Source organism: Hemibagrus wyckioides, linkage group LG04 (assembly GCF_019097595.1).
Source record: "Hemibagrus wyckioides isolate EC202008001 linkage group LG04, SWU_Hwy_1.0, whole genome shotgun sequence".
Lineage (NCBI taxonomy): Eukaryota > Metazoa > Chordata > Actinopteri > Siluriformes > Bagridae > Hemibagrus > Hemibagrus wyckioides.
The window spans coordinates 16,512,329-16,532,163 of record NC_080713.1 but is presented as its reverse complement, the minus strand read 5'-3'; the positions used below and the strand labels follow the sequence as shown (position 1 = coordinate 16,532,163).

The 19,835-nt window shown below is 39.9% G+C and overlaps 1 protein-coding gene across 1 annotated transcript in view; it reads right to left on the bottom strand.

Annotated features, from left to right (window-relative positions):
* Nucleotides 1-445: 445 nt before the first annotated feature.
* Nucleotides 446-19,835, bottom strand: part of edc4 (enhancer of mRNA decapping 4) — a 28,511-nt gene continuing 9,121 nt past the window's right edge. The window contains exons 13-29 of the mRNA XM_058387970.1: nucleotides 19,638-19,704; nucleotides 19,348-19,445; nucleotides 18,981-19,171; nucleotides 18,746-18,822; nucleotides 17,726-17,858; nucleotides 16,183-16,646; nucleotides 15,880-15,981; nucleotides 14,233-14,376; nucleotides 14,086-14,119; nucleotides 13,643-13,823; nucleotides 9,489-9,644; nucleotides 9,189-9,304; nucleotides 8,809-8,974; nucleotides 7,985-8,171; nucleotides 6,935-7,154; nucleotides 6,185-6,348; nucleotides 446-2,682 (exon numbers count right to left, since the gene is read on the bottom strand). Coding sequence (XP_058243953.1) covers nucleotides 2,499-2,682; nucleotides 6,185-6,348; nucleotides 6,935-7,154; nucleotides 7,985-8,171; nucleotides 8,809-8,974; nucleotides 9,189-9,304; nucleotides 9,489-9,644; nucleotides 13,643-13,823; nucleotides 14,086-14,119; nucleotides 14,233-14,376; nucleotides 15,880-15,981; nucleotides 16,183-16,646; nucleotides 17,726-17,858; nucleotides 18,746-18,822; nucleotides 18,981-19,171; nucleotides 19,348-19,445; nucleotides 19,638-19,704 — 2,684 coding nt within the window. The 3' untranslated portion in view covers nucleotides 446-2,498. The remainder of the gene's footprint in view (nucleotides 2,683-6,184; nucleotides 6,349-6,934; nucleotides 7,155-7,984; nucleotides 8,172-8,808; nucleotides 8,975-9,188; nucleotides 9,305-9,488; nucleotides 9,645-13,642; nucleotides 13,824-14,085; nucleotides 14,120-14,232; nucleotides 14,377-15,879; nucleotides 15,982-16,182; nucleotides 16,647-17,725; nucleotides 17,859-18,745; nucleotides 18,823-18,980; nucleotides 19,172-19,347; nucleotides 19,446-19,637; nucleotides 19,705-19,835) is intronic.

The following is a 19,835-nucleotide window of genomic DNA, read 5'->3' as shown; positions in this document are numbered from 1 at the left end:
AAGAGAAAAATGTTTTAGTATAGTATAATACTCGGATATAATTATGTATTAAAAAAAAAAATTATAAAATGAACATGACGACAACAGCCAGTTTCTGATGTTTAAGATGTGATTCGGTCAAACCCTGATGTCCAGTTGCATTAGTAAATGACTTAAACTTACACTGAACTCCATTTTTTTTTTTTCCAGTTCACTTTCTGCTGTTGCCCCAGTTCATAGATTCACTGTGGCCATAACCAGCTGTATTTCCACCAATCAGAACAAAATGGTTCTACTGTTGAAGGCAGAAAACAGATGTCTTCTTTACTATTCTATTTTGATGGAAGACAATTAACATTTTATCACTTCAGGGTTAAAGAAATAAATAAAGAACACTCAAACTGAACATATAACTGAACAAAAGTATTTTCTTTTTTTATTCCAAAACATCTAGGGTAAAAGAAGTTGGTGTAAAATATACAACATAAATCAAGGAAAGGGAAAATCCAGAACAATGGAAAAAAAAAAAGAAAATGGAAAAAAAATAAAAATAAAAAAAACGTCATTAACAAATGATCCATATTAGTCATAAAGGAAACAAGAGCTAGATCTTAAATGCAAACTTGGAAAAACAAGTTGTTTAATAGAGCATTTATGTGCAAGGTTCTGACATTCATGTCTGTATGATTCTTATACATAACCCTGATCAGTATCCAACTCGAACAGTACTCAAGAACATCAAAACTATCTGATTATTGTACACTGCATTTACCTGCCTAGAACTGTGGTACAAGATGAAGGTTAGTTTTAATTGTAGCCTGAAAACGTACACAGAAACAAACGACTCAACCACAGAGCACCGGGTTAAGAAAAGAAAGAAAAAAGTGAAGGAGCCACACATATGAATGAAGGATGGGGGGGATAAAATGAGAAATGCACGGCTGGGTGCAGGCATATCTGACACCCAACACTAATGGGAATTGACAAGCATCTTATGCTGAATATACACGCAGCTTTTCTCAGCAGCATGCAAAACTTCTCAGCTTAGCACCTCCCTATTAGTTACTCCCCAATGCATTGTGTTATGCTCAGTGTTTTAGTAACAAAACAGCAATTATCTATGGTGATTTAAGCTCTTAAAGAGTACAAGGAACACTAATGAGGGGCCTGAATGGTTTAAATAAAACAAACAAACAAAAAAAACATGCAACATGCAAATAAAAAAAAAAAAAAGTCTACAGTCTGTTGTGTGGTCATAAATGTGCCCCAACAATAGTCATCTAATTACATCGTTTCTTTTACACATCAGTCACATAAGAGTTTTCAGATCAAATCTTTTCAGAGTACTTTTTAACAAAATAATTCGCTAAACCATCTGGCTACCCAGATGCATTTCTGTCCCTCCCCAATAGCAAAAAAAAAAAAAAAAAAAAGCGCTAAATGTTTAAGGAGTGGACATTCCGCTCACACGCAAAGCTATACAGCCCATCTGGTGTGGATCCAGAAGCAGATAACCCATGTCTAATAAGGCACTTTCTATAAATGTCTCCTTGCTCTCATGAGAACATGACCAAATAAATTCCTGTGTATTGTCACACTGCATTTTCTGCCTTTTTTCAGTTTTATCATAAAGATTTGTTTTGTTTCAAACTGAAGAACTAATCCGAGCTTCTGGTTTCAGCCAGTTTGCCCAACATCCAAGCAAAAGTGGGCAGAACTAAATCTGAGTGAGAGAAACGGTGCTTTTCAACAGGGCTGGGGAGAAAAAAAAAAACATACACAAACGGACGAGCAAATAAACAGACAGATATAAAGGCAGATGGAAGCCATATAAATTCCTGCCCCCTGGAGACCGAACATGAGCACTACACTTTTTTTTTTTTAAAGTCAAACAACTCTTGGTGTAACAACCCGAGAGCTTATACATAAACCAAACTAAGCACTCCTTTTTGGCATATAAAGTCCTTTAATGTGATGGATGTTAATATTCAGAGACCATTTGTAGACTAATCAGACGCACGGTGCGTGAATTGCATGAGTTATGAGTCCAGCAGTTCAATGCAGGATGTATTCAGATGGAGTAGCTTCTCCTGAAAAGAATAATTATTTACTGATTTTGAAATCACGAGTTCTCTAACAGAAAATCAGAGGCCGAGTGTCACATTGCAAGAATGATAGCACAACAAAAAAAAAATCTCTCAGCACAAAGCAATCTATTTCCTTATTACTAGAAACAATAAAAGACCAAACAGCAAAAATGGCTCAAGAATGTCACATACTATATCTACTGTATCTCAGAGGGCTTGATGGGAAATGTAGTGCTGTCGTAAAGCAAATTACAGTGTCTCTGTCTGGACTACAACTCCCATCACGCAACCCGCTGAGGATCATTTGTGCTACTGAGCAAAGCATAGTGAGCTGTACAGGCAGGGTGAGGGAGGGGGGTAGGGGGCAGGGTAGGAGCGCATGAAAGTCGATAAGACTGCAGATGGGCGAGTGGAGAGCAAAGAGGGAGTGTGCTAGTGGTTAACAAGACCCTGCAGCATCATCAGGAGGCGGCGGGCACGCTTGCTCAGGGAGCTGTGAGGGTCCTGCTGCAGGAACTGGAACAGCTTCTGACGCACTTGTGACAGCACGGCACTCATGTGGTCCCTGGTGACTGGGTCACCATGATCTAGGTTCATCACCGCATCCTCCAGATAGCTAGAGAGAGAGAGAGAGAGAGAGAGAGAGAGAGAGAGAGAGAGACATTTATATCACAAAGAATATCACAAACACACACAACTATTTTTGTGAGATCCTTAATAACCTTATTAAAGTACCTTAACCCCAAAAGGAAAACTTTTTGCACTTTAGTTTTTTTTTCTGCATGTTTGGTTATTTAAATAAAAGTTTTCTCTCTCACAGTGACATGAGCAAATTTCCCCACAAGGTCAAAAATGTCAGACATTCCCATATCATTCTCCAACAAGATACAAAAAAACACACCCCTTACTTTTGCATGCTATGAAACACATCGACATACATTTTAAACAACATGAAATGAAGCTCAACAAACTAAGATTTTTCACCCCAGTCAAAACAGCTCAGTAAAAAAAGAAAAACAATTTTTAAAAACAAAAGCCATTACATATATAGAAGTTCATAGAAGATGATAAGATAAGAAAACAAGAGTTTTGACTTCTAGATGATTGCTACTGACGTTACTGATCATGAACAATATGAGCAGAGACAAAATACAGACAAGGGGAAATCAGTTCTGATTTCAGGTCATCTTTAAATGCACTTCTGTATGAAAATTTAACCCCAGTTACCATAATTCAAATTAAAAGTACATTGGGAATGTCCGGTGATTTATAGCATGTTATATTCCTTTTAGAGCTCCTTTAATCTCTGCTTTTCAGATCGTTATTAGTTTGCTTTGAAGCCTAATCGCATTACACTGGAGAGGCCCTGTGAATGCACTCCAGCAATTAATATTGAATTAGAGAAGCAGGGATCTTTGATATGCCCTTCTTCTCACACATACACACACAATGCAGCTCCCTTAGCTCCCAAAAAAGACTTTGACTGTTGTACGAACAGATACTGCTTAACGCTTTGTAAAAGCCAATATGAGACTAAACTTATTTCCCCCCTCTCCCAAAACAGGCAACGTTTGATAAAATGTGGTGAAGGATTAGTAAAATGCCAGCTGTCTGAGTGAAAATAAATAAATAAATAAATTCACCATCTGCCTTAAAAGCTAAATGCGGCTGCTACGTTGGCTCCACCCTTTCACTGCATGCTATTTAGAAGTCATATGAATTACCTTACAAGCGCTAATTAACATTAAAGCAACAATTTTAAAAATGCCAGGTGCTGCCAGTGTTGAATAGCATGCCCTTTTCCAGATGGCCAAGCTCAGACTGATCTCACTGCATCTGAACGACCTGCTCCAGTAAAAATCCCGGCTGCTGTGTACTCTAAAGCAATCTTCGAGCTTAAAAGCTTTTAGTCCCTCCTGTTAGGGAATGATGTTTGGGTGTTCTCTTGCCCCTCCTATGCAAGGAGGTGATATAATTAAATAACCTGTAATATAAATGCTACTTGCAGAAGGAAACATAGTTGTGTCCGATGCATCTTTGTAGCTGAGAGAATGAATGAATGAATGAATGAATGAATAAATAAATAAAGTCTGGGGCTTCTGCTATACATATTTTTATTAGCGTTTTGTGTCATCTGTGCAGTGTATTATGTAATTTCCGCACTTTGTTCTGCCAAATAAACTAGACACAAGCCAGATAAATACAGACATTAAAATATACAGATACACGCATTGCATTCAATTAGCGTTCTCTCACTAAAGAACTGCACAACTGGGTAATGATACAAATTCCCCAAGAATAAATTACCTGACCATCACTCACAAGCTTCCCATCAAAGCTGAGAACACGGAAAGAAATGCCTTAAACACAGCAGGGCCAAAGGTTTGCAGAGACCTCTGTAAGATACAACTCTACAGGATGTCTGGTCAGTGAGAAAAATACTAAAACTCTGCCACCCCTGATAGTCTCCCACACTCCCCTGACTGGCTGCAGCTCTAGTATGAAATCTAGAATGTAGTCAAACTTTCATGGCTAAAGCTGAGATGTGATGTCGTATTACCTGTGTAGAAAATTTGCAGCCAATAAAGACTACACACACCGGACACACACAGTACTGACTGTAAATTATTATTATTTTTGCAGAATTGTCAGAGCAACTCACAAGACCTCAGGAACTGTAGAGTATTCATGTTTCCTCTCTCTTTTTCTTTCATTTTCAACCACAAAAATCTCGACACTGTATTTTGAACACGTATGTAGCCCTGAACCACATGGGCTCCTGAACATGTACATAAGGTCTAAGGGTGCATTCAAGGCACAACAAAATCGTAATTACGAGTGGGAAACTAGGGATTTTCAAGCAGCTCAAAGTTTCCAAGGTAGGAGTGTGCCAGTAAGAAAATCAATGGATCTACAGTTGAACATTTACTTCTCAGAAGCCATTTTCAGTTATTGTGCCATTTTCCAAAAGTTAAAAAACCTTGCTGTATTTTTGTAGTTAATTTAAAAAGAAGTACACCGCCATCTTGCTCCAACCAAAGTTACTTGAATGCACTTGATGTTGTAATTACAACTTCCCAACGTGTAACCACAAACTTCCCAGGAGGACTTTAACACACACTGAAAATCTGTTTTTTATTTAAGTCTGGAATTAAACAGAAGGTTTTTAGATTTGTTAAATATTATAAACAAAGAAAGTAAATATTCAATATCCGGCATAATTACAATTCAAGATTTCTATTCACTATTCACGATTCACTGTTTCTAGATCTCTATTTAATCTCCTTTATTGAAGCATATGCTCAAAAGACATGCTGATGGATATGATCTAAAACGAATCATAAAGTTTTGCACAAACTGTCATTAAAGCAAAAAGAGGATGAAGCAAATACCAAGAAACTCTGAAACTTGAAATATATTTCAAAGATTCTCCTTTTCACTCAAGCTTTCAGATATAATTTGTAATGAAAAATGAAAACAGAAGCATTTTCACTAGTGCTCTTGGACTTTTGGACCCTACTGACTGTCAGGATTGCCGAACTGCCCTCAATAACAGCGATGCGTACATGCTAGAAAATGTCACACAGTGTAATGCCTATGACCATATGGACAATATCACACAGCAGCATTTGTGAGTAAAACTCAGAGGTGGCCTTAGCGATCAGAGGCTTTTAAGAGCAATAAAGGGACCTGGCAGTGTGTGAGTGGAACATTAGGCTACGACTAGAGTGAGCCCGGGTGTTCTCCCTCTGCACATATATCTAGCCCAGGCTTGCCTGGAGAGAGCATTAATGAGCTCAGACAAATACAACTTAGAACAGCTCAACACATCCTGGGAAATGCAGCCAAGTGGCGCTCAGTTCAAGGTCATTGCCAGATGAAATTGCCAGGCAGAAGGGAAAACTACTGCTTTATCGCATCTAATCTGGTTGTAATCACCATTAAATGGAAAGGTTACTTTGGTCTTACATATACAAGCTTACAGAGTTTTTCAGTCGCCCAATAAACTGATGTTCCCTGGCAGGGTGTGCACAATTTCATGAATTCATGTGCTGCTACACCTATGAATAACTGACCAGACGCATGGTTGTCAAGGAAAAGAACATTTAGAGACTGACCTGATCTTGAGGTCGGTGCGTGTAACCAGGTTGGTGGAAAGCTGCTGGATGAGTGAGAGCAGCACGGCCTGGTGCAGGGGGCAGGGGCTCTGGCCAAACACCTGCTGAGAGTCGACTGTCTCACACACATACAGTACCAGGTTCAAATCGGCTGCAGACAAGGCCTGGAATAAACAGCACGTATTTGTTACATCTTCCAGAAAAAGTTTGAGTCTTGAGTTTGAGTATTTTGTATGTTGAGACAACTGAACAAAACCCAGAAATGAACTATTGATGAACAGTTTGTGTGTATGCTTATATATTATTATATGATTATAGGTACAGGAAGGGGAAGTCCCTTGTGGCAGCTGCATAGCATCTTAATGCAAGCAGAAACAACTATAAAAAGTGAAAATGTTAAGATAAGGGTAAAAAGGGTAAAGACTGAAGATATAGTGTAGCAACCGAGCATATATTAACAATTATTTAGTACATTTGTGAAAAAAATCTAGCACTTGAATAAACAAAACTGTGTTTATTCCAAAAGTGGAGCTGCTGCCCACAAATAGGTCAGAGCAAACATGTCAAATTCATTTTTCAAAGAAATCGAAAAATACAAAAAAATATATATATTTATATATTAAATTCAAAGGTTTACGGTTACTATCGTATGAATTGGTGCTAGCATTTACTCATAAAAATACCATTCATGAAGTAAAAATCACAAGCATGTGTGTGTGTATGCAAGAATGTGCATGGCATGATCCTGACCTGCTGGAAAGCCTCATTGAGCTGGCCCTGTTGCAGCAGCTGTAGGATGCTGGCCTGCTGCGCCTGGAAATCGAGGTGGGCGGTGGGGACAGGCGTGCTGGCCGCTGAGCGCATGGCCTGCATGATGCTAGAAGTGACGACCGCCTGCTGCTCCTTCATGGCCTGGCTCACCTCGCCCTTGACAATGCGCTGCACCTGGCTCAGGATTGAATCCTGCAGACTGCAAAGCACATAGTATTGGGTTGAAGAGCATTAGAGCATGATGACTAATGGTAGAACAGTAATGGTGAACAATGGTTACACCCAATTAGGCTGGAACAAATCAGTTAAATTGTAAAAGAAAAGAATAGTCACATATTATAAGCAAGTAATGACAACACTAACTGTTTTTGTCACTTGTGTAGCAGCTGTGTAAATTGGGTTAGAAATTGGGTTTCTACAGGAAAGGCCAATTTCTAGACAATACAGACAGAACCAGGACTAAAGTCATTAGCAAAAATGATTAACTGATGTAAACAACATTGGTTTAAAAACAATCAATTCAGTACATTACATACGAACTGACAGCCCTTGTCAGAGTTGGAGTACTCGGCAGAATACAGCAAGTTTAACGGCAGAAAAATCACACTGATTTACATTCTGTAATGGCTCCAGATGGAATCCCTGCTTTATTATTCATAAGGCTAATGCTGTAATTACTTAAAGCTGTGCTAGTTGAATACAAAAGCAAATTCGTACCAAGCTACTATTGTGGATTGTTTTGAATGCCACCAGAGTACAAACACTAAGAGGGAAGGATTTGAACATGTGCCTCAAACCAATGTACATTATAACAAAGCTGAACTGTGAGAAAGACAAACAGGCTTTACTGGCAAACATTAAACCCAGGCTTAAACAGACTTCTGCATAAAAGTATTTGTGCTTCGCCTTAAGGATCAAGTCAATCAGGATATTCATGAGAAAGGAAGAAAGTGCACTCATAAGATGTACGCTTCACTGGAATTTTAATGAGAGCTGATTTCTGAGTGATCGTGTGCGCATGCGTCTTACTTTCCCACAATCATGTGGAGTTGGTGCTGAACCTCAGAGCGCACACTTGCTGCTACTGTGGTGGCCAGCTGGTCTTGGGAAGTCTGTAATGAATCAATCATCTGCTGCAGCTGACCAATTACAGGGTCTCGAGCATCCTGCTCACGCTGCTTCCTGTTCTTGACATGTGTCTCCAGCTGCTGAATGTCTGTTAGGAGTAAGAGAGATTACCAATATCATCTTGGGTCACTGCAGTCTGCTGAGGTTATAATGCCACTACTAGCTACATTTATGGAACAAAGAAAATAAACCTCTTGTGTAATGTTCCTGATTACAGGATTTTAGATGCATGATGCAATCAGGTTGTTTCCCTGATATACTTATTTCCGGACTTGTAATAATGAATCATGTAAACTGTTCTTGCGTTTTAATCCACATAACAACCAACTTCATACCCCTACACCCCCCACATGTACTTGATATGGTTTATCATGAAACCATAGAACAGCTTTTACAATGTTGGACTGGACCATACTGTTTAAACAAATCTCTGCTCACTGATAAACAGCATGTTAATCAATTTCTAACAATCATAATCTAATCACAGTCAACAACCTTGAAATCAGACACTTTGTGTTAATTTTTGTAAAATTATTTTGTCTAATTTTGAGCAGTAACTTGTTGCAGCATACTCTGGTGTTAAAATGTCAAGCTCTTACACCAAATGCGAAAAGATCTTAATTTCTCTTTTTATTGAATAAGCAAAAAGCAACAATGACCCAGTGCAGGTGTTCCTGTGTTACAGATGGCTTTCAGTGGAAGGGTTTAGTGTTGGTGATTCTTACACTCATTGGTTCCTTGTTTAAAGCTGTCATTTATTTGCTGAAACATGGACTGGCAGCCACGCTCAAACACAGGGAGCACAATGCTTTGGAAGGCGTCCTTGTAGGCTGCCTGGATGGGACCCTGCATGGCTTCAGCTGCAGCTCGGCCTATGGCGTCAGTAGTGTTCTGCCAAAAAAAAATTTCAAAACAAAGCAAAAAATTTGAAATTGTGAAATGTTTTTTAACCAATTAAAGTGCATGTCATGCTTAAACTTCTTTTGGGTGTTTTAGATCTAGTTTATTCACTCGAATAAACAATATTGCACCATTGTAAAAACATGGTAACTGCAACACCCATCCTTGTTCATGCTCGAGAATACACAGAATTTCAGTAACTGACCTTAGACTTAACAACTTTGGTGACATTCTCCTTTAGTGTGGCCTCCACTGCAGTAAGCTTGGCTGCAATAACGTTACTCATCTGTCCAGTCAACGGTTCCAGACTCTTCGTTATGGCTGCAGCACAAAGAATAAGTAACACCATTATAATCATCCTTTGTTAATGCTTTAAAAAAAACTAGTGTAAAACATCTTTGCTGAGAACTATTAAAAATATGGATAATATGCCATACATTAGCTTAGACGTGACTGTTTAACTGTGTAGACTTTTGCATTTTGATGGTCAATAACTCTCTCTTACTCTGAGGAACGGATTTCTTCATCTCTTCACGTAACACTTTGTCCAGGCGATTTGAGACAGTGGTGCCCAAGGTGTGAGCCAGCTGCTGTGTTAAGTGTTCCTGGAGCTGTTGGTTATGTTTGTGTCCCTCTGCCAAAACCCGCTCCATTGTTCTCTCTGACACAGCAGCCAGTCAAGGTCCAAGCACCAATCAGTGCAGAAAATCAATGAAGCATTAACTGGTGTCATAAAAAAATTTACCTTCACGAATATTGAGGCAAGAACGTCTATATTACTTTAGACCAGACTGAATCTTTTATTTTATAAAAACTGCAATTCAGCCTATGCTTTCACCTTTATGAACATTAATGAAAAAGAATTAGTCACATTAAAATGAGCCACAAGTGTACCAATGCCATAGGCTTGAATTAAAGCAGCATGAAATGAGTTCAGAAAGTGAAATATTGTACTTTTGTTATGACATTTTAGCTTTACCTTGCTTGCTTTTAGCTTAGCTTGTACCTGGAGATTTTTTTCAATTGATTAAAATAAGTCATTCAGGCCACTCAGCACACTGGAAAAGATAGGTAGATGTTTACAACCAGAAATTACTCCATTCATGTCACATTTTTATCCATATTGGAGTTTGCAGTGACACAACCTCTTCCTCTCTGATTTATTTAATTTATATATAGTATGACATCATAAAAAACACACAAACAAATCTTTGTTTGTGTTTGAGCATTTGTAGCACGCAAAAAGCAGGTAAGACCTAACAAATCGGAAGAACAATCTCATAATGCAGTGAAACATAACTTGACCCTAATATTGAATCGCAAATAGCAATGACTGTCAATACAACATACACCGATCAGCCATAACATTATGAGCAGTGAGAGGTGAAGTGAATATCACTGATTATCTCCTCATCATGGCACCTGTTAGTGGGTGGGATATATTAGACAGCAAGTGAACATTTTGTCCTCTTGACAAGTTGATGTGTTAGAAGCAGGAAAAATGGGCAAGCGTAAGGATTTGAACTGGCCAAACTGTGATGGATAGACAACTGGATCAGAGCATCTCCAAAACTGCAGGGTGTTCCCGGTCTGCAGTGGTCAGTATCTATTAAAAGTGGTCAAAAGGAAGGAACAGTGGTAAACCAGCTAAAGGGTCATGAGTGGCCAAGGCTCACTGATGCATCTGGGGAGTGAAGGCTGGCCCATGTGATCTGATCCAACAGACAAACTACTGTTGCTCAGATTGCTGAAGATGTTAATGCTGGTTCTGATAGAAAGGTGTCAGAATACACAGTACATGGGTCAGGGCTGTTTTGGCAGCAAAAGGGGAACAAACACAATATTAGGCAGGCGGTATATAGGTCTCATAATGTTATGCCTGATCGGTGTATATCATTTCTTTAAAAACACTGGTTGTTCTCACAGCCTGACAAGAAGTCCAAATAAACATTATATAACACTATCTGTCAACGGATTTAACTGGATAAAGGCATTCCATTACATGAAATGTGCCTATTTGAGCCGATTTTCATTTATTAGCAATATCGCCAAATAGAAAACCCATTGGATGGATCTCAAATGAATTTGGAAAATAGTAAAGGCTTTCCAATTACTTGGTAGTGTTCCAAAGCTGTGAACAAGGGGAACTATAACAAAATAGCACAGTGTGCACAAATGTCTTTATCTTTACCTTTGTGAATTATTTATTGACTGCTGTGTACTGGTTTGTGCTTTGGCTAAAAGTGTTGAATTTTTGCTGGTGTTTGTACAGCTTTGTTGGATTGTAGTTGTTTATTACAATAAATACTGCTGACATTGCAGGTAAGAAGAACAAAGGCTGCGATATAAATTTATTATGAATAATGGAAGGTTAAGTGCAATGTTGTCTATTACCTTGTTACAAAATACTTCAATAACTAGTTTCAGTGCTCATGGGCATTAAAAAGCTTGTGTTACTGCCGCTATTTGGAAGACTATTACAATAGCATTATAATTACTTGTTAGTTTATGTTTGTTGATTTATTTGCCACCTGTGCTTTTTGGTTTTGATGTGGGAAGTTATTCTGGTCTATTCTGGGTGGTTTGCAAAATGAGAATCACGCCATCTGTGATTAGGTACAATGGATATAAAAAGTCTATACAGTCCTGTAATAAAACAGAACACTTACAATGACCTTGTGGGTGAATAAGGGTGCACACCCCTGAACTATTACTTTGTTGAAGCACCTTTTCATTTTATTACAAAACTCCGTCTTTTTGGCGAAGAGAGCGTCAAGTGTAGCAAACCTTGACTTGGCGATATTTTCGCAGTTTTCTTGAAAACCATTTTAGATTCATTAAACTGCAAGGGCATCTCCTGTGCACAGTGCTCGTCAGGTCACGCCAAAGATTTTTAGTTAGAATCAGATTTGGCCGCTGGCTAGCTAATTCCAAAACAATGATCTTTGGTTAAGCCATTCCTTTGTTGATTTGGATATATGCTATGGGTCAATGTCATACTGGGAGGTGAAATTCTTTTTTATCTTCAGCTTATTAACAGACACCTGAAGCTTTCACCCTGTTAAAAGCCCCAGTTCTGGCTGCACCATGGGAATGGTGTTCTTTTGGTAATGTGGTTTTTTTCGTTGCACTAAACATACCTTTTGGAATTATTATAGGTTTTGCATCTGGTCTCATCAGACCGAAGTACATACCATATGCAAAGACTAATCAGTAATTGTCAGATATTCCTGCAGCTCAATGCTGCAGTAGGTCTTTTTTAGCCTCCATCCTTTTATAAAAAGGATGTCACTATGGTGCTCTATTTGTTAATGATGGCCACTGTGTTTGATGGTACAGCTAAAGTCTTGGAAATTCTTTTATGCCCCTCTCCTGATCGATACGATTTACAGTGAGACACTATGTATACTTTGTAAGCTCTTTGCAGACCATAGCTTTAGCAGTCAGATGAAACCAAGATGATGAAGAAAATATTACAGAAACAGCTGATCACACGTAATTTCACACTAAAGGTGGAAAAAGTCCTGCCATGATTTATCTCAGTATCATTTTTTTTTTTAAATCACAAAAAGCTGCCAACAGAGGTGTATAGAATTTTTATATCCATTGTATCCTTTTGACCCAAGTTTCCTGCTTCCAGAATTATCAGGGTGAGGACCGTGTGCATGCAAATACTATATTTAATTTGTACAGACATTGTGGATAGAACCCAGCACCACAATGTGCACCGGGGCCAGTAATGATATACTACTGCCACTGTATCCTGCAGCTGGAAAATGATATGCTGCTTGACATCATTTCTGGTAGTTAATGAAGTCACAACCTCACTACTTTCACTAACAGAGCTGAAAATGACTCACAGCCATGCACATATCCAGCATATTGGCATGTGTGATATTGCTTAAGTAACATTACATCTGTTTTTGATTCCATCAGAGACAATTCTTCAGAATGATGATCCACAAAACCAAATTGTGTTATAGGACAAATTCTTTTTAGTAAACACTGAGACTGAAGTACACTATGTGATCGAAAGTCTGTGGACACAGGATCATCACACCCATATGTGGGCCTTCCCTAAACATTTGCCGCAAAGTTCATAATTGGCTCTCTCGGCACAATTTCGCTTGACTGGAATCTAAGAAGCCTGGCCCATTGTTCTAATAGCTCCTTGGTCTGTATAATGCTATTTGTTAAGCAGGTTCTCTATCAGTATAAAGCCTTCTAGAATGAAGTGTATTTAAATGAAGCTCATTTGACACTTTAGCTGCACACACGTTAATGACATTCAAGTAATACGATGGTAGCTGGATCACAAGTGGTTTCACAATTAATTTTGGGTCTTCATGGCAATAGAAGTGAATACTAATGTGAACAGAATAATTTACATAAATTACATTATTGCTTTTCTGCTCAGTTCCAAATTATGGCCTACTGTGTGCAGATTCATGACAATACAATACCAATTAAATCCATCTTAGTTCCAGTGTGCTATTCCTTTCTTTATAGTCAATGAAAAAAAAGAGTGAATACTTATGCAAGGCACTGTATCAAAGCTCCACCAAGGAGGTTCAAACACACACAAACTCTGATTTGTCTTTATCACTAAGCTGTTTAGCAACAAACCCCACTGACATGCTCCCTCTAGTGGAAGGATACGTCCCTGTTCCTGTTGTGTGAGCAGGACGTGCTCTACGTGGGCCATTATGGAGCTCTGGACAGCATCCATGTGGCCTGTGAGCCTCTGCAACAGCTCCTGCTGGCTCTGCCGCAGCTCATCCAGCTCCCTCTGTTGGCTCCTAAGCAGCAACAGCAGCTCCTCCTGTACCTCCATGCTCATCTGCAGGAAGAAGAGAGAAACATGTAAACAGTTCACAGCCATGCGAGTTATGCTGGAGGTAGCAAAACTTAATGTTACCGGACAGACTTGTATTGGTCAATCTTGCAAAAAGGTTTGCAATGTGCACTTTCCCCTAACTGTATGAGTGCAGTCAGGTGCAGCATGTAAATATTTTTTATAACGTGCGTGAAGCCACCAATATGTAAAGCCACTGCTAGGCCTTAAGTCTATATTATGTACTGCACAGGAACAGTTACCCTACCTGATTATCCAAATGCCTGGACTGTGAGGAATCACTAGCAAAGAAACAAGATAAAGTTATCACACAGAGAAGAAGCTACACGTTCCAACTTAGTCAATATCTGCAACTCAACACAATAAAGGAGACATGTGACTGTATACAACTTACCCCTCATCTTTCTTGCTCTTGCGCTTAAGTTTGGGTGAGCCACGGGGTGAGGACTTCCAATCCTTCACTGGCAGTCTGTGAGAAGCTCGAGAGCCACAGTTTCCTGATGATGATGCCAGACTGGCCACCTCATCATCATGATCACTGTCAATCATTGAAAATAAAATATTTTAATTAAACAGATTTTTATATATATATATATATATATATACACATATATACACACACTACTGCTCAAAAGTTTAGGATCACAAATTCAAAAATTTGTGAATAGAAATTTGAAAATAGAGCAAAAGAACAGAACATGATAATGTTAAAATAATGATTTTGATGGAAATGATGAATGTTTTCTTCAAACTTTGCCTTCATCAAAAAAAAACACCTTTCGCAGCAGTTACAGCCTGGGCATTCTAGCTGTTAATTTTTCAAGATAATCTGATGGGATTTCACCCCATGCTTCCTGAAGCATCTCCCACAAGATGGATTGGCTGATGGAGTCTTATATATATATGTGTATATATACACAGTCTCTCACAAAAGTGAGTACACCCCTCACATTTTTGTAAATATTTTATTATATCTTTTCATGTGACAACACTGAAGAACTGACACTCTGCTACTGACACTCTCGGCCTTGCCATGGTCCACCAAAGAAGTTGAGTGCACATGCTCAGCGTCATATCCGGAGGTTGTCTTTGGGGAAACAGACGTATGAGTGCTGCCAGCATTGCTGCAGAGGTTGAAGGGGTAGGGGGTCAGCCTGTCAGTGCTCAGACCATACGCCACACACTGCATCAAATGGCCTGCATGGCTGTCATTCCAGAAGGAAGCCTCTACTAAAGATGATGCACAAGAAAGCCCGCATACAGTTTGCTGAAGACAAGCAGACTAAGGACATGGATTACTGGAACCATGTCCTGTGGTCCGATAAGACCAAGATAAACTTATTTGGTTCAGATGGTGTCAAGCGTGTGTGGCGGCAACCAGGTGAGGAGTACAAAGACAAGTGTGCCTTGCCTACAGTCAAGCATGGTGGTGGGAGTGTCATGGTCTGGGCCTGCATGAGTGCTGCTGGCACTGGGGAGCTACAGTTCATTGAGGGAACCATGAATGCCAACATGTACTGTGACATACTGAAGCAGAGCATGATCCCCTCCTTTGGGAGACTGGGCCACAGGGCAGTATTCCAGCATGATAATGACCCCAAACACACCTCCAAGATGACCACTGCCTTGCTAAAGAAACTGAAGGTAAAGGTGATGGACTGGCCAAGCATGTCTCCAGACCTAAACCCTAAGGTGGGGGAGCGCAAGGTCTCTAACATCCACCAGCTCTGTGATGTCATCATGGAGGAGTGGAAGAGGACTCCAGTGGCAACCTGTGAAGCTCTGGTGAACTCCATGCTCAAGAGGGTTAAAGCAGTGCTGGAAAATAATGGTGGCCACACAAAATATTGACACTTTGGGCCCAATTTGGACATTTCCACTTAGGGGTGTACTCACTTTTTTTCTTTTTTTTTTTCTTTTTTTTACACAGGTGACTAATTTTCCTACAAGAGCCTTATTTGAACAAGGAAAAACAAAAAAAAAAACATAATAAAAATAATACTTAAAAATTCCTGTATAAAATGTTTGCTCTGGTGCATACCTCTGCTCTGCACTGGCATCCTGGCTGTCATTCTGTGTTAAGTGGTAGGTGCGTCTGTGGAAGGGGGATGACATGTGCAAGTCCTTCAAGTCCTCTCTAGAGCTAGATCATATCCACAAATCATGGCGATTACATTTTTTTTCATAAGCAGTCATTTACTAAAATTTTTCAAAAGTATTTTATAAGCAGTCACCTGACCTTATCAAAATTCTCAAAAATAATCCAAAAAGCAACGCTAGTGATTACTTGTAAAACAGCAACAATAAAGCAGATTATTATAAGCATTTCAGAGCCCCCCCTCACCATTCTCCCAGGCCGTTATCTCGCAGGCTGTTCCTTGTTTCACGTGTGATATCTGGTGCTGCAGGCCAGCTGCGGCTGGCACCACTCTCAGAGCAAGATGATGCAACAGCATTTACAGCGTTTTCCTGTGACAGCGCTGTCTCTAGCAATGAGGGCGTGCTGCTAAGCCTTTGCTCAGCATCTCCAGATGCTCCTCCACTCAGTTCCAGAGGTGAAAGCAGGTGCAGTGCTGAGGCTGCTGATGCCATGCTGTCCTGCAGGCCCTGGAGGGGATCACGGGCCTCAGCCAACCCCCTTGGCAACGTCTCGGAGGCAATCTCAGGGATGATGTCCTGCGACATGGCCGTGGAGGCTGAAGAGATTACATCAGGGGAACGAGCTCTAGTGGGGGATGCCTGCGGCAGCAGCACAGGTTCCATGGCCTGGAGATCCAAGGACATGGATGGGTTTGGAGAAGGTAGCACCTGCAAATGAAATAGAGGGTGGGGAAGGGGAAGCGTAGCGTGAGCGTAGGAGGCCGCCTCACACAGCCGGGAGGCTTCACGCAGGAAAAAGAAAGAACGGACTAGAGGATGTGAGAAGCCCTAACTCGGAGCAAGGATGGGGGGCGCCAAATGGGGAACGGGGTTGGAGGTGTGTTTCCCCACTTAGATTCAAAGACAAATCTAAATACAATACTTAATTGAATTACAAGTTTTCCTACCTAATTTGCACTCTAATGGGAATCACTTTGGATCACTAAAACACTTTTAATAAACCTAAATCTTTAACAAAAGTGGACAAATGTCTAGCCCTGCAGCCTGTGTGTCAAGACTATTAATTTTTAATCCAAGAACTGGATAAAGAAAAATAATAAATAAATGAAAACTCTACAGAGAAACCTGCATCACAGTATGGTACAACAGCAGAGCAGTGTTTCGTCGTGTGACCAGAAGGCACTACTGCCCAACATATCGCTGGAACAGTTGCCCAACATCACAGGCATTTATCAAAAAAATTGCTTGTGGAGAGCGAGAGGCATAGAACACCTCTCATATCCACCATGAACTGTTTGTACATCTCCAATTAGAAGTCTGCGCTGTTCACAAAAAGAATAATGAAGAGCTTTTTCCCTTTCAGCTGCACTACTGCTGAACTCAGCTTCTAAACTGCCAGCTTCCTCCTGACAACAAAACATAAGCATGGCACTGGCAAGGCACTGTACTGTAATATTACTGCCATAATCTGCAATTATTTGCAAGTACTTGCACTTCACTGAAATCATCTGTCTTTATTATAATTGTTTATATTAGACTGTATCTTATTGCATGCATTATGCTGTTCAACTCTACCTGTATTCTGCTTATCTATACTTATTGCAGCACTGATATGCATCATTCTGTTTACCTTTACCTGTTCATCTGAACCTAAGTGAACTTGAACCTAGCCAGATAAGTGTTTTTGGAGTGCTGAGAACTACTGTTCAATCACACTTTTAAAACACTTATCCATTCGTTCCATGTAGTATGGTGTTTATGTAGCTGGTTATGGGTGGATTAAGTACCTGGATGTTTTCGCCAAGGCCTGAAATGAGGATGGAGTTGGCTCTTGGGCTGCTAGTGCTAGTACTGAGGTTCAAGCTGCTACTGGCTGCATCTGTACACAGCTTAGGGCTCTGGGTGAGGTCCTCTGCAGCCCTGCAACAGCAGCACAGGCACAAAGCTAAATATTAACTCAGCTCACATAGGTAGCACAGAATAGATGACCAAAAGGAGAAATATGACAAATATTAGCTCTGAGGCTCCCCAGCTTGTAAGACTGGGGAACTGACCCTACACAACACTACCAGTTTGATAAGACCGACTGAAAACCAACCTAGTCTACCAAATTGTCTTAACATGCAATATTGGGACATTAGAATAGTAAATGTATTGTGTTATCTGTGATGGGTGTGTTGTAGCAAATGTATTGTGTCGTGACCAAGCACTAAGAAAAATTACGAATACATGTAAACTCATGCAGCGAATAAAATGATTCTGAGAAAAGTTAATAAACAAAACTTCATGCCTTTAAAATGAACTTTATGCCTTTATACTTATTAGCTCGCATCAGGTCTCTGTGGTGCAGTTAATTAGGTGTGTAGTATATACATATAACATGCTGTTAAAATGATCAGCAAGACATCAAAAGTAGTAACAAGGTAACTAGCTAGCATCCTGGCACACGTGTGTGGGATACACCACATGCGATTATATTACACATTTAAATACATCGAAGATTTATTTTTTAACATTTACTTTATGTTTGCAAATTATAAAATAGTGCTTGAAATAAATGCAAACATGCAGGTTCTGGATGGTTTATAGAATTGCCAAATCAGACTGGTTGTGCTCTCAAGGGTGGGACACAACCTTACAAATGATCTGCAATTTCCAGGCTGAGCAGCGTTTTACTCAAGATACCCAAGGTGCCTTGTGTAAATATGTAAACATCTGGTGTAAACTGAATTAGCACTGTTTAAAGCATTTCCTAAACAGATTGAATTGTAGATGTAACCTTTATGGCTGTAAGCCTGGGGACTAACCTGGGACCACTGTCTGAGCTGCTCATGGCTGTTACTATAGTTAAACTGCTAGCACTGCTGCCAGGGGAGGCTGGTACCTGATGAGGAACACATACAGCACAGACAAATAAAACAATTTAACAAAAATGTTTTCAAATCTAAAATTAAGATGTTTAATTAATGTAAAGGAACATCTCAACAGAAAGAACATGTTAGGCTACAACACAGTAAAAAGGTCCATGAATAAGAAGCTCACAGATGCACTTGGTGTCATGAAGGCATCTGGGGTCATGAGTTTGGGCATGGTCGAGCCAGAGGGGCTCAGGAAGTCAGCTGGAGCCGGGAGAGAAGGGATCTTACACAGGTCGGTCTGCGAACCGCTCGCACCAGATTCCTTATCTGAGCTCAACACATCCATGCTCAAATCAGTCAAAGGGTCTGCAAAGCCTGGAGCACAGAAATCAGAGTGAATGCCTCAGGCATACAGTAGCCAACAAGATTTACACAACCACACACAGACAGAACAAAAAATCATGCAACTGAGCTACTCAGGTATTAGGAGAGAGATTAGTGGTTAGATGCAGGGGAAAAGTAATAGTACGTCCATTAATCTGCAGTCGTACCAAAGCCATCTTGAGAGCCAGAACATGTAGGCAAAAACAGCGAGGCAGCAGCAGCACCCTGATTGGGCTGGAACCAGATCTGCACATCCTGAAGGGACCTGGGGAATGGAAACCAGCCAAAATGCAGTGAACATTTCATAACTCAGTATGTAATTAATATCCATGAATACATGCCAAAGCTCTGGGCTGTACAGTCCAATAAATATTGTGCATAATGCAAGAGCCCAGAGCTAAAATGTTATCATTTGAATGGATTTCTGTGGAAATAATGGTTAATATAATCAGCTCACTTTGTATGCACACAGTAAAGCTTGATCTGGATTCCTGATTTTGACTCCAGAGGTCCCTGGCTTCCCTCTATGAGGAACAAAAAAATTATTAGCAAAATAGCGCACATTTAAAAAAAATAAATAAATAAATAAAATAAAATAAAATCAGCAGCATTAAGTACTATGGGTTGTTGCTCTTTATAGAGATTACACGCTAAC